The sequence below is a fragment of the Streptopelia decaocto genome, assembly GCF_964273445.1.
Source record: "Streptopelia decaocto genome assembly, chromosome: 3".
Taxonomy (NCBI): domain Eukaryota; kingdom Metazoa; phylum Chordata; class Aves; order Columbiformes; family Columbidae; genus Streptopelia; species Streptopelia decaocto.
Window position 1 is genome coordinate 18,105,864 of NC_138656.1, and position 12,502 is coordinate 18,118,365.

Below are 12,502 nucleotides of genomic sequence, written 5' to 3' on the forward strand. Positions count from 1 at the left end.
CATCTAAGAGTGACACCTGAATATCTGTCTAGTCAGGAAAACACTGATGCTATTCTACCAGGAAAATGAACATCTATTTATTTACAAAACACTGTTGCAGTCTTCCTCTATATCATTCCTTTCCTCAGGAAAGAGAAGTTAACTTATACACACAGCAGCAAAGTGCTCCTTACATCTCCAAAGCTGCAAAAGTTCCAAAAGATCAGTTCAAGCCATACAGCAGCACTTTGCCTTTGCAGTAACCAAGGACCCCTTTCGTCTCCCTGTGTTCAACACTGCATAGATATACCGCTTTCTATTACGGACTCTGCTAGCCATCCAATTCCCAGATTCAGACACATGGGAAAGGAAGAAGGAGCAGGAAAGTAGATGCACGATTGCTGCAGGAAAATTCAATAGAAGCAGCCAACCAGTGTATAGGAGCATGGCCAGAGCTTACTCCAGGTAATAACAACTCTTTCATCCATGACTTCTCTGGAATTACCCATTGGGAAAAATATACACATAGACGAAAAGAGATACTTGAGCTAGGCCTAGTGAGGGACACATATGAAACCAATGCTGCAATAGTTTTCCCTGGATTGGATTTCTGTGAGCAGTTGCTCTGCAGATGGAAATAATGCTTGTTAATGAATTGATTTTAAAATGTCTGCTTCATTATAATGGGTGCAGGGCAGAGGTCCTTTACAATAATCATATAAAAGAATTATTCTCCTTATGAGATTAAAGCTTTAAGACCATACTTATCGCTCCAGGATCCCTTCCACTCCCCATGGCCCCACGGATTCCAGATCCTGATGATATGTTTCCAGCCTTTCTTGTAGCGTATCTGTAAAGAGGAAAGAAAAATAAACTCAATCACAGCTTTTCACAATTGTGATATTCAGTAAAAAGAAGGGTAATCAAATGGATCTTCTTCTATACCTTGGAGGTCTGGTTTAACTTCTGATCTCATTTGACTGCAGTTAAAAATAAGTGCCTTTTGCTACATTTTAAAGGAGTGATGTGTGGGAGCAAACTGTGCCTATTTTGCTTTCCTGAGGACAGTGAATAGCTGACATAGAGGGAAGCAGCAGCATTCTCATCACGACACATCATTTCAACAGCCTTGGGAAAGCCCAGTGCCAAATTCCGCACACCTGGTGCTGTGAGCCAGCAAAGGCGGAGACTTTGAGGAACCAGGAGACCAGACTGCCTGGAGTTAATGTTGATAGTCAGCACAGAGAGATTATGATAAACAGAATCTGTGTATATCTACGGTATTGTGGTTTCCAACAGCTGGAGTTTTGGTGCTTTCCTCCTGTTGCCATCACTGCTTTAAGCCAGAAGCAACTCACTTTCACCAGTGAAGCTGAAATGGTGTAAGTGGAAAGGAGAAGCAAACCTTTTACTTATGCACACAGGCAGTGTGGGAAAGAAATACCACAGCAGCCTCATCCCAGGCAAAGGCCAAGCCCCTGGCCAGTCTCAAATCATTTCCCCAAAGGACACCCCCTGGATGTCTTGGCATTCCTGTAAGGTGGAGCAAAGACTGTTCCTCCTCGCCATGCACATCATGAGCAGCAGGAAGCTGAAACAGCTGGCTTCCTCTCCAGCAGAATTCAGGAGCCTTCCACCCCTGTCCTGGGGAGAGCCAGCTATGACCTCTGGAGCCTGACAACTCTCATCTTTCTATTTCAGAGCTCTTGGCTAAGAGCACGTGTCCTTCAAGAAGCAGCACATTGGCTGTGATGATGGCACTAAACGTGCCATGGCATAACTAAAACAGGGGAGATCCAGGTTAGACATAAAGAAGAAATTTTTACTTAAAAGAGGGTGGTGAAACACTGGCCCAGGTTGCTCAGAGAGGTGGTAGATGCCCTATCCCTGGAGACATCCAAGGACAGGCTGGACAGGGCTCTGAGCAACCTGATCTGGTTGAAGATGTCCCTGCTCATTGCAGCAGGTTGGACTAGATGACCTCTGAAGGTCCCTTCCAACCCAAACTGTTCTGTGTTTCTATATGGGGTTATAAACCAAAGCCAAACTCATACAGGAGACCATTAAAGAGAGGGTGAGAAGGGAGAAAACAGCTTAGGGAAAACAAAATCACCTTTCCAAAGGACTTGAAGTTCCTAGATTAAAATGTGTTGTGGCTATCTTGCTTAATAGCATTGCCATTGTTTGGTTTCCTTCTTGGCCTTGCTCACTGTTAACATTCCTTGTGTGTGCTACAGCTTACGGAGGGTCAAGCCATGTTCTGACTTCTGGTTGTAAAAAAATCTTCATTTCTTTTGATCTGTATGATAAATTGGTCCTGTTTTCAGATCAGCAATAATAATATCTAACCAGAAGTTCTGCATGAGTAGAACAGCTTTAAAAGATGGAGAAACACTGTTCTTGAACTAGTTGGTTATTTACTTTTCACAGTGATTTAGGCAGCTTGTGATTGAGCTGAATAAAAGTAGATTTGCATCATATGACAAATCCCAGAATTTCAGCCAGTCCTTCTATTCCCATTTGAAACAGAAAAGTGAATTTTTAAAGAGTCACTATGGAATGAAAATCCCCAGAAATGCCGTATATGCTGTTAAAGTGTTCCAAAACAAAAGTGAATTTAAGTTGCATTTTTCCATTAGAAAAAATGACAGGATTCAGATATCCTCCCTCTTCTCATTATGCCCAAATCCTTCCATTTCCTGAAATTTGAACTATGTGCTTTCAACAATCCCTCCTGGGAGTAAAGCTAATGAAAATTACTCTGAACGGAACAATGGTGTAACTGCCCTGTAGTGGATCAGCAGTGCAAGATGACCAGGCAGGAACAAGTCCTTGATCTTACCTTCACAGCTCCTGTGACAGTATAGGCATGACCCTGTACAATCCCATTCCTCAGCTCTATGTTTCTCTTCAGCTGCAGAAGGGAGAAAGAACAGCTTTTAGCTCTGCCACACTGCAAAGGTATGGCCGTCAACTCCCAGAACTACCATTTGGTATGGCAGAAAAAGGAGACCTGGTTTTGACTACAGCAGTTATCTCAGATATAGCGGCTCCAGAGGAATGTGACTGTTGTTCCCACTGCAGCCATAAGTAAGCCAGTAAACTTAATAAAACTACAGGTCTTCACATATTTGCAATTTCTTCAATGGTCCAGAGCTGCTGCAAATGCAGAATGACTTGGACTGGGTCACTGGGACAATTAGGATGCCAGAACTTTCCTGCCACCCACAGCTGAGCCTCAACCACCTGAGCTGAGAGGCTTGTCCTTGGCTTGTTTGCAACAGCTGAGGTTTGTGTCCTGATGAACCAGGCACTATGGGAAGGATGTCACACACTTTGCAGTCTTCCCTTACAGGCTGTAAGGGAAGCCTTGGCAGTTTTTTAGCAAGATACTTGCTGAGCATCACAAAGCCTTATGCAACTTCCCAGTGTTAATATAGGTAGCCTGCAAATCACAATGCGATAATAGCATCTTCTTGCAGAACAGAGGTGCGTTTTGGGCTAGCTAGAATCATTCACAAAGCTATGAGGCCAAAATCAGCCCTGTTGCAAGAGGATACCACTCTTTCACAGTGGAATTAGCCAGGAGAGAAGCCACAGACCCCTCTGACAGATTGGTCCATCTACATCTACCCAAAAGCCTTTACATTATTTACTGCATAACCTTATCTACTTTCTGCTGCCAAGATCTCTCCAGGCATCCATAAGCTGTAACTGTTACACAGAGTGACTATGGACTTCGTTTTTCACTCAAAAGAGCAAACTTCATGCAAACATGGGAAAACAAGAAAGGCCATGCTCCTGGCCCTGTGATTCACCTCGCTTGAGGTGCTACACCCCATCAGACAATGAGATTCGTCAGCTGCTTTCAGTATCTCCTCCAGATCAGGAGGGGGATGCTTCAATGAAAACTGCACTTGGACTCCACCTGTGAGGTCTACTAAAGCATCAGAAAGGTAACCTCCATGCAAGTTCTGATAGGAGCCCCGTAACCTGAAGCCGAAAAAAAGAAAAAAAAAAGACTTAATTAGTCCTTGCACTGTGTTTTAATAAGGAATGTACAGTGATGGTTTCCAAAATGGACATGCACACTAAGGCAGTGATTCTGGGATGTGTAAGCATTGGGGCCAGGTAATGCAGGTAATGAAAGGACACGTGATTGAAATACATGGCCAGACACAGCACACGCCTTATGGAATGAATGAAGCAAAGAGGGACTTTTTCCTATGTATTCACTCATGTCTAGGGCAGCTTTCTAGAGTCATTTACAGACAGTGGAAAATAATAAGGTTCATCTCACAGCAAGACAGACATTTTAAGGAGATGAGCTGCATCTCATTGAAGTATCCAGTTTCCTTCTTCTGAATAGGAAAGGAGCCAAGGGTGACTAGTTCAAAAGGATGTTTCAGATCAAATAGAGCTGAACTGTTCATTTTTACATTGTGTTTTGCCATGACTCTTCACAAAAATGGCCAGTATCCCTTTTGCAAATGAGAAATAGGAAGAAGAGAGAGGTGAAGGTATTTGTCCATGCTTCCAAGGCAAGACAGAAACAAGTTTTCAGCGCTGTTCCAAATTCACTCTGCCAGAGTGCAATAACAAGATAATAATTTAATATTGCCAACACAGTCCTTGTTGTTTTTATCATGTGCTTTTTATTGAGACAGCAAATAAGCTGGAACATGCTGTACTTAGAGCAGGTAGAGCAAGCTGTTAAATCCCACCATACACACTGTATTTAATGAATGTAATCAAATGAAGTCTGCGGCTAATTGTATTTTGAAGGGTTGTCCTTGTCCTACACTGATGAAAAGAATTTGTCATGGGCACTGGGGAAAAACTTCTCAAATGGGAATCTCATAAACAGCATCACTTGCAACTTTAATTTAATAGAGGTTTGGTTTGCTTTGTAATTAAAATCTTATGCAGCAAATTGATACTGAATCCTGAGTCAACTTTTCTGAGATATCTCATGGCAAAATGCATCCTACTCCTGAGTCATTCAGATGCTGCTTTTACATTTGCTTATCCTCAACCAAACCTGCCAGAATAATTGGCTTTCTTCTTCAGCTCCTCTTTACTGCATTGCAAAAGTTATACCAGCTTGATATAGGGCTTGCATCCCAGTTCCAGCCCTCCAAACTACCCATAGCACAGGAACTTCTCTTCAGTGGATTTAATAGTGGGCAATGTTACAGATGCTAAGGGACCACACTCTGATCCCTCCACTCCTCAGAGGATTTTTAAAAATTATTATATCTTCATGAATCATTATTAATGCTGCAGTAATCTGAGGACCTCAGCCAAGAGGCAGAGCTCTCTGTGTGAAGTGAGAGCTGACTGGGGACTCACAGGAGTGCATGTGTTGTGTCTGTGCATGTTCTCCAGCCATGTTTCCTCTCATTGCCTGCTCCAAATGTCTGCATGATCTCTAATTAGTGACCGTAAATAGAGGTAATCCCTGCTCAGAGTCTGTAGTTTTAAACAGAGGAAAATATGGAAGGGAAAACAGAGCCAAATAAGTTTGTTTAAAGAAAGGAGGAGATGCCCCACCACTTTTGCATCACTGACCATTGTACTGTTCATTTTACTTCTCAAGCATTAACATCCCAGGGTTGGACTGGTTACATTTAGGTATTCAGCCTGAGACCAGCATTTCCAGGTTATGTTGGCCCTGTGTTCACATTCAGCCACAGTTCCTCACGTAAGCACAGCACAACATACACAACTGTTAGCCTGAAATCCTCCCTGTGTGCTTCGCATAAAGCAGAGGGTGAAACCACTCGTAGAAAACATTCAGCAGAATGTAGAAGAATAGACCAGGTATATTTACTTGGCATATGCTTTTTCCAGCAAGGATGGCCAGAATTCATTTGATGTTCGAGGCTGTACAGACAGGTATCTTCCATTTAGGAATGGCAGCCGGTCATCTATCACTACATCCACCCAGACTCCACATTGCCAGAACTGAAAAGAAAAAAAAAAAGAAGAAAAAAAGAGAGAGAAAAGAATGAACCTCTTTTAATAGCTAACATTCATGCCAAGCAGCGGCCTCCTGAAATAGCACACGAATTAATCTAAAGCGTAGATATGTGCAAGTTCTCTCCTGAACCACTTCAGGCTAATGGTCCACATTGTTAAACAAGCTACCAAGTGGCTGGATTTCCTAGTGGCAGAAGTCATTTGAGAATATAAATAATCCTGCAATCAGTGGAGGAAAGATTCAACATAGGAAATATGCTAATATTATTGGGCGATAGCAAGCGGTCGAGATGATAAAGAACAATCACATAGATGGTTCAGTGAGTCTTAGTCCTCAGCTGCACTTGGATTTTCCCCTGCAGCACAGCTCTTGGCCAGAGAGCCTCTGTCAAGATCCAGCCTCTAGATTTTCTTTCCTCTGTGTTTCAGTTAAGATTCAGATGTGCTGTCATGGACAGGGACAGCATAGTGACTAAAGACTCTTTTGAGGTGTTACCCGTCTCCTTCACAGATGAGGAGGGCACAGGCTGTCTCTCCAACATGTGGACAGAGCAGGTGTTTCTCCAGCTGATCCAGCTGATGAAATCTTTCAAGGGAGAAGACAGGGAAAGAGATCTGTGGGGATGAACTAAAGGAGCCATTTCCAGAGTCATTAGCAGATTAATGTAGCTTAGCTTGATTCGCAATCATCAGAGGCCAAGCTCTTATTTGCAGTAATGCTAAGGACTCCAGTGGAAGTATGCCAGCAATAGATTTAGTATAGCATGATTTTATTTCAACAGCTTTGGTCAATGAAAATCCCCAAAGTGAGATGTTCAGTTAGAAGAGCACAAGACCAGATCTGCCCAGCAGCAAAGCAGCTTACAGTCTGCTAAGCCAAAAGAAGGTTTGATCCCACTTACATTCTACCTCACCCCAGCCTCTCACTTGGAATCACAGAATCATAGAATTGTTCAGGTTGGAAAAGACCTTTTAAGGTCATCAAGTCCAGCTTAACACTGCCAAGTCCACCACTACACCATGTCCCTGAGAACCTCATCTACACATCTTTTAAACAACTTCAGGGATGGTGAATCAACCACTGCCCTGGGCAGCCTGTTCCAATGCCTGACAACTCTTCTCATGAAGAAGTTTGTCCTAATATCAAGGCTAAGCCTCCCCTGGAGCAACTTGAAGCCATTTCCTCCTGTCCTGTCACTTGCTACTTGGGAGAAGAATCCAACACCCACCATGCTACAACCTCCTTTCAGGTAGTTGCAGACAGTGATAAGGTCTCCCCTCAGCCTCCTTTTCTCCAGGCTGAACAGCCCCAGTTCCCTCAGCCGCTCCTCATCAGACTTGTGCTCCAGACCCCTCACCAGCTTAATTGCCCTTCTCTGGACTCTCTCCAGTACCTCAATGTCTTTCCTGTAGTGAGGGGCCCAAAACTGAACACAGGGTTCAAGGTGGGGCCTCAGCAGTGCTGAGTACAGGGGGACAATCACTTCTCTAGTCCTGCTGATCACACTGTTCCTAAGACAAGCCAGGATGCTGTTGGCATTTTTGGCCACCTGGGCACACTGCTGGCTCATGTTCAGCTGCTGTCAATCAACACCCCCAGATCCTTTTCCACCAGGCAGCTTTCCAGCCACTCTTCCCTGAGCCTGTAGCGCTGCCTGGGGTTGTTGTGACCCAAGTGCAAGACCTGGCACTTGGCCTTGTTGAACCTCATACAACTGGCCTCAGCCCAACGATCCAGATGCTCCAGATCCCTCTGTATGGCCTTCCTACCATCCAGCAGACTAACACTCCCACCCAACCTGCTTTCTTCTGCAAACTTATTGAGGGTGCACTCAATCCCCTCATCAAGATCATTGATAAAGAGATTAAACAGAACTGGCCCCAATACTGAGCCCTGGGGAATACCACTTGTGACAGGTCGCCAGCTGGATTTAACTCCATTCATCCCAACTCTTTGGGCCTGGCATTCAGCCAGTTTTTTACCCCAGCATGATCAGCCAATTTCTCCTACATCAGTTGTGGCAGGAGATAGCAGGGTTGGACTCTCCAAATCTGAGTGGTTTGAGGCTTCTGCTTGATTTTAGCAGGATGGGGTTTAAGGAAATGCCTTCCATGGTTGTCATCTGCCCAAAAGAGAGACAGGCAAAAGGACAGTCCTGGTCACCTGACATTCCCTCCTGTTACCAGCCAACAACAGGCAGCAGGGCTGTATGCAGAAAAGGTGTGATATCCAGCCACACCTCCACATGGTGCTCCGTTTGCAAACACAACAAGTAAACGAGAACAATATGGAACTGGCTGTGGGATTAAAGCAATCCAAACCCACTGAGTGACACTTCTGCAAAAGATGGGTTCCTTGGACATCTTTGGTAGGGAGCTCAAGATTGGACATTTTCTGAACACAGCACTGTATTTTTCTTCAGCTGGATAAAGAGAACTGCTTTGTCCTGACTGGTGCAGACTTTCATATTGTGGTCTCATCTGATCTCAAAAGGACAGGGAAAGCCACAATGGGAATGAGAAACCTCATGGGAAGTCCTAGGATGCTCTGGGAGTGCAGAAGTGGTACAGGAGAAGCCATTCTCCCCTATATACCTTCAGAGAGGGACAATGCATCCATTTTTTGGCTTTAGACTCTGGCTTAATGAAATTTCTTTATACCTTCGGGATTTAAAGTACCGAAGCAGGGAATGTGACAATAAATGAAATAAAAAATTCCTGTTTGGTCAGGCTGCAAAGACAGAAGTTGTTCCCTTCCACATTTGTGGTGATACTTTTAAATCAGGACTTTATTTTCCTGGGTTTAGAAGAGGAGGAAAAAGAAATGGACAACAACATGCCTAGGGTGCTGCTGGTCAGAGGGGCAATAGTGTGTGGTTATTTTGCCTCCTTTTTTCCCTCCTTTGACTGGGATCCTAGAGTAATCCAGTTCTGAAAGTGAGGAAGGTGAAAATCCCATGCCTTTCAACCATTCCCTTTTGCATGGTGTTAGAAGGCATCTTTTGGATGTGTCCTGAAACTGAGCTCTTGACCACTTACGGCCTTTAAAGATTTAATCAGTTTCTTCCTGAGGGCAGGGACATTAATGCTCAGGGCAGACCCCCTCTGTTTTGAGTTGATGCACTGTGTCATAACCCCCTGCAGTCCCAGAAGAATATTTCTGGGTTTTTTTCCCAGGCTGAGCTGCTGCTGCTCACTGTCACAGTACGTGGCACACCCTGCCTCACAGGCATCAGCTTCTGCGGCAGAGAAAGTGAGTCCTGTACAAACACAGAAATAACATAATTCCTGGCGAAATAACATCATTGTAATTATTCCCTGGATAAAAACATCACCCATCTTTACAGCTGGTGAAGTGCTTAACAGCCTTAACTCTTGTAGCTGAACAGCCAGTGTTGTGTAGGAAGACTGGAGCAGCCCTTTGTACTCCTGAGAGGCAACGTGCTCCAGATCTAAAAAGGTGAAAAAAAGTTATATACTAGAATTTTTATATTAGCATCTGATATGCTTTGTTTGCAATTCTTCACTGAACTGAGGACTGGTTGCTTAGCCTGTGGATGGCAGTAAAATATCTTTGATAGAATAATTGAAAGGCATTGCCGAGAAGCATTTCCATTCAGACTAGATTTCTCAGGGGTTTATTGCTCAAGGAAAGCCAGAAACAGTTGCATTGATTTGCAGATGAGATGAAAGGGAAAACATTTTCAAATACTGTAAGGTATTTATACTGCTTAAGATTTAAGGATTGTTCCTAACTAATCTTTTCAAAGCTCTCAGGAAAGAAAATCTAGCTTGCATCCTTTTAATGTGTTTTAAGCGGACTGGTGTCCCTTCAGCTGGTTTATCTCATACAGTCAACCTCTGCATGCTGGAAATGGGCCAAGACAGAAACATCTGGTATTCAGAGGAGTAGAGGAACAGAACAAAATTTAGACTGCCCACAAGATAATCTTCTTGGTCCTGCTCCACAAGAGCTCCAGGCAGTCATACAAGTCTCACGGCCAGAGCTCTTTGCTTGATATGACAAAACAGATTTGTGAAAAAAGGGAGATGATGAATGGCCAAACATATGCTGGCTCTCTTTACATCCAGTTTAGCTTCTGGAGCTTAATGGTAGTGCAAGTGCTTCTAATCCCACAAGATGTGGGGTTGACTCGGACACAAGCAAGCAGGGCCTGCCAGTTACTATCCCAGACACTCTTCTGGGAGATTCACGGAACTTCAGGAGTTGGTAGAAAGTGAGATTTACTAAAAAGCCTTGCTTGTCTCTCAAAATAAATCTCTTTTCAAAATATCAAAATCCTGTTCCTCTGATTTGTCTCCAAGGATTTGTAATTTCAAGGCATTTCCATGAGCTTAAAGGGTAAGGTGAAGTATACCATGAAACAGAAAATGACTACAAATAGATAGAGAACACAGGTGTGCTGACAGCCATAACAAACTGTGCAAATCAATGCAGACACCAGAACACCATCTAAAACATATATGTACACAAGTCTATCTGAACAGCTGGTATCTGTACCTCCAGAGTCATAACTTTCAGAAAAGGGCTTCAGATTCCCTGAAGTGTGATTGCATCACTCGGAACACAAGGAATCATTACAAAATTTGGGATTTTCTGCAAATTTTTGAACTGGGAGTCAGCACTGAAGAACAAAAGCACTCAGGGATGTCAAGAACTGGACCTCTATTTATTCCAACTAGCCAAGCCTGAGCAGTACCAATACAGCAGAGAATACATACCCGGAAATGAAAAATCCCTGCATAATCATCCCGGAATCCTTGGTCCTTTGGTAAAACATTTTCCAAAAATTGCTTCCGCAGTGTCAGGGAGCCCAGGGCTGCCAGCATCCAGCAGTCACCTCAAGGGAGGGAAGAATCCAGTGTATTCAGTCAATTACTTACTGTTATGGAGCATAACTATCTCTTTAGAAGGCTGGACTTCAACATCTAATACATGTAAGAACCAGCTTGTTAAAAATACCGAAGTTCCTGTCTCACTTCCCTCCCCACAAACACTGCACTACTACCCAGCATTCACCAGCTTTGTTCCTTGGGAACCCTGATGCTACCCAGCCATCCATTTCTACTTTCATGCTCCTCCTGTCTTTTGTGACCAAGTTGAGACTTCTAGTCTAGAACATTGTTTAGGAAATCTTCAGACTTCTCAGTGGGGTGAGAAACAGGAAGACATTTATTTCTAAGTGGGAGCAGAGCTGCTCCCAAACACAAACATGGTTATGGGCCAGGAGGAAAAGATGGAACCAATACAGGGTTCAGACACACATCTGGGTAAGTATCAGAGAAGACAGATGGAAATATCCACAGGAAAGAAAACACTGAGAGTCAGATGAAGACATTAGAATGAAAAGAAAATTAAGTCCTACACATGTTTGTGTTGTGTCTACTTACCCCGGAATTGTGTTTGACCCTTGTACTTGAAGCATCTGCCTGATCTTAGTTGGACATCCCTTTCTATGCTTGTCCTTATATACTTAGAAGGCAGATATCATATATAAGTAACAGGGATTAGAGCTGCTGCATTTGGCAATCCTACTAAATATCTGCAATAAATTGTGTGTGGACTTGTGAGAGTCTGGATTGTTCTGTATTAATTGTTTACTACAGCTACCATGGTCCACATCATCCTGCCAAGCTCTCAGAACGTAGCAAAGCAACCGCAGGTTATTGCTTTGTGCCTATCTTTTCCAAAACATGAATATGACCTTACCAATTTCTCCTTGCATGATATCGAATCTGCTAACTCCATCTACAATCAAATAAGGATTTCTCCGAAGTTCCTGGAGGAAAGAAAATGCAAAGAGTAGTGTGAGTACCCAGCCTATGCCAGCAGTGTGTTCCTGCCCCTCGAAGACCCATGCTTGCCTACCATTCCCACAGCTGAAAACTCTTTCTCTTGAGCCCTGATGTTTTGTTACCTGCCACCAACAAAACCAGAGGAGCTACTCAGGCATCTCTTCTTTAGGCTGCACAGCTGTTCCTAGGGATGAGGACTTGTGGCTGCGTGCTCAGTAAGTTTTCATTTGGGTTTCTCTAATGCTACCAACACCTTCCAGAGAAGGCTCTGAGCCTGGCTGTGAAATCATGCAGTTCCCTGGGGGACAGAGGGCAGTGACACAGAGGTTTCCAACCCAAGAAGAGCAGGGTCTGTACTTCAGCTCAGCCCTGCATCTGGGAACATTTTAACTCTCTGAGCCTTTTGTGTTTCCATGCAGGACTAATACATGTCAGCCTGGGCTGCTTTACATTACTTCTGGTAAGGAAGCTATAGAAAGAGACCTTAATCTCTGGCTGCAAAATCCCATAGGCCTGGCTGACTTATTTTTAATTTCGAGAGAGTTTTCCTTGCGTTTCTTGAGAATCTTGCTTGGGCAGTGAAGGAGGAAGCACTTCAGAACTTGGATTTGCACACAGAAATGTGAACCATTCTCCCACCTGTGTCTGCTATTGGTCTAGGACATCTGAGTGCTCAGGTAGGGATGGCCCAAGAATCCCCTGTGAATAACCCTTGGCACACCCC

General features: G+C 43.8%; 1 protein-coding gene across 1 annotated transcript in view; it reads right to left on the reverse strand.

Annotated features, from left to right (window-relative positions):
• The window catches only part of CAPN13 (calpain 13), a 58,881-nt gene that overhangs the window by 24,969 nt on the left and 21,410 nt on the right, over window positions 1–12,502 (reverse strand). Inside the window, exons 4-9 of the mRNA XM_082049119.1 lie at window positions 11,693–11,762; window positions 10,705–10,823; window positions 5,813–5,946; window positions 3,798–3,972; window positions 2,822–2,893; window positions 744–829 (exon numbers count right to left, since the gene is read on the reverse strand). Of these exons, the coding sequence (XP_081905245.1) occupies window positions 744–829; window positions 2,822–2,893; window positions 3,798–3,972; window positions 5,813–5,946; window positions 10,705–10,823; window positions 11,693–11,762 (656 nt within the window). The remainder of the gene's footprint in view (window positions 1–743; window positions 830–2,821; window positions 2,894–3,797; window positions 3,973–5,812; window positions 5,947–10,704; window positions 10,824–11,692; window positions 11,763–12,502) is intronic.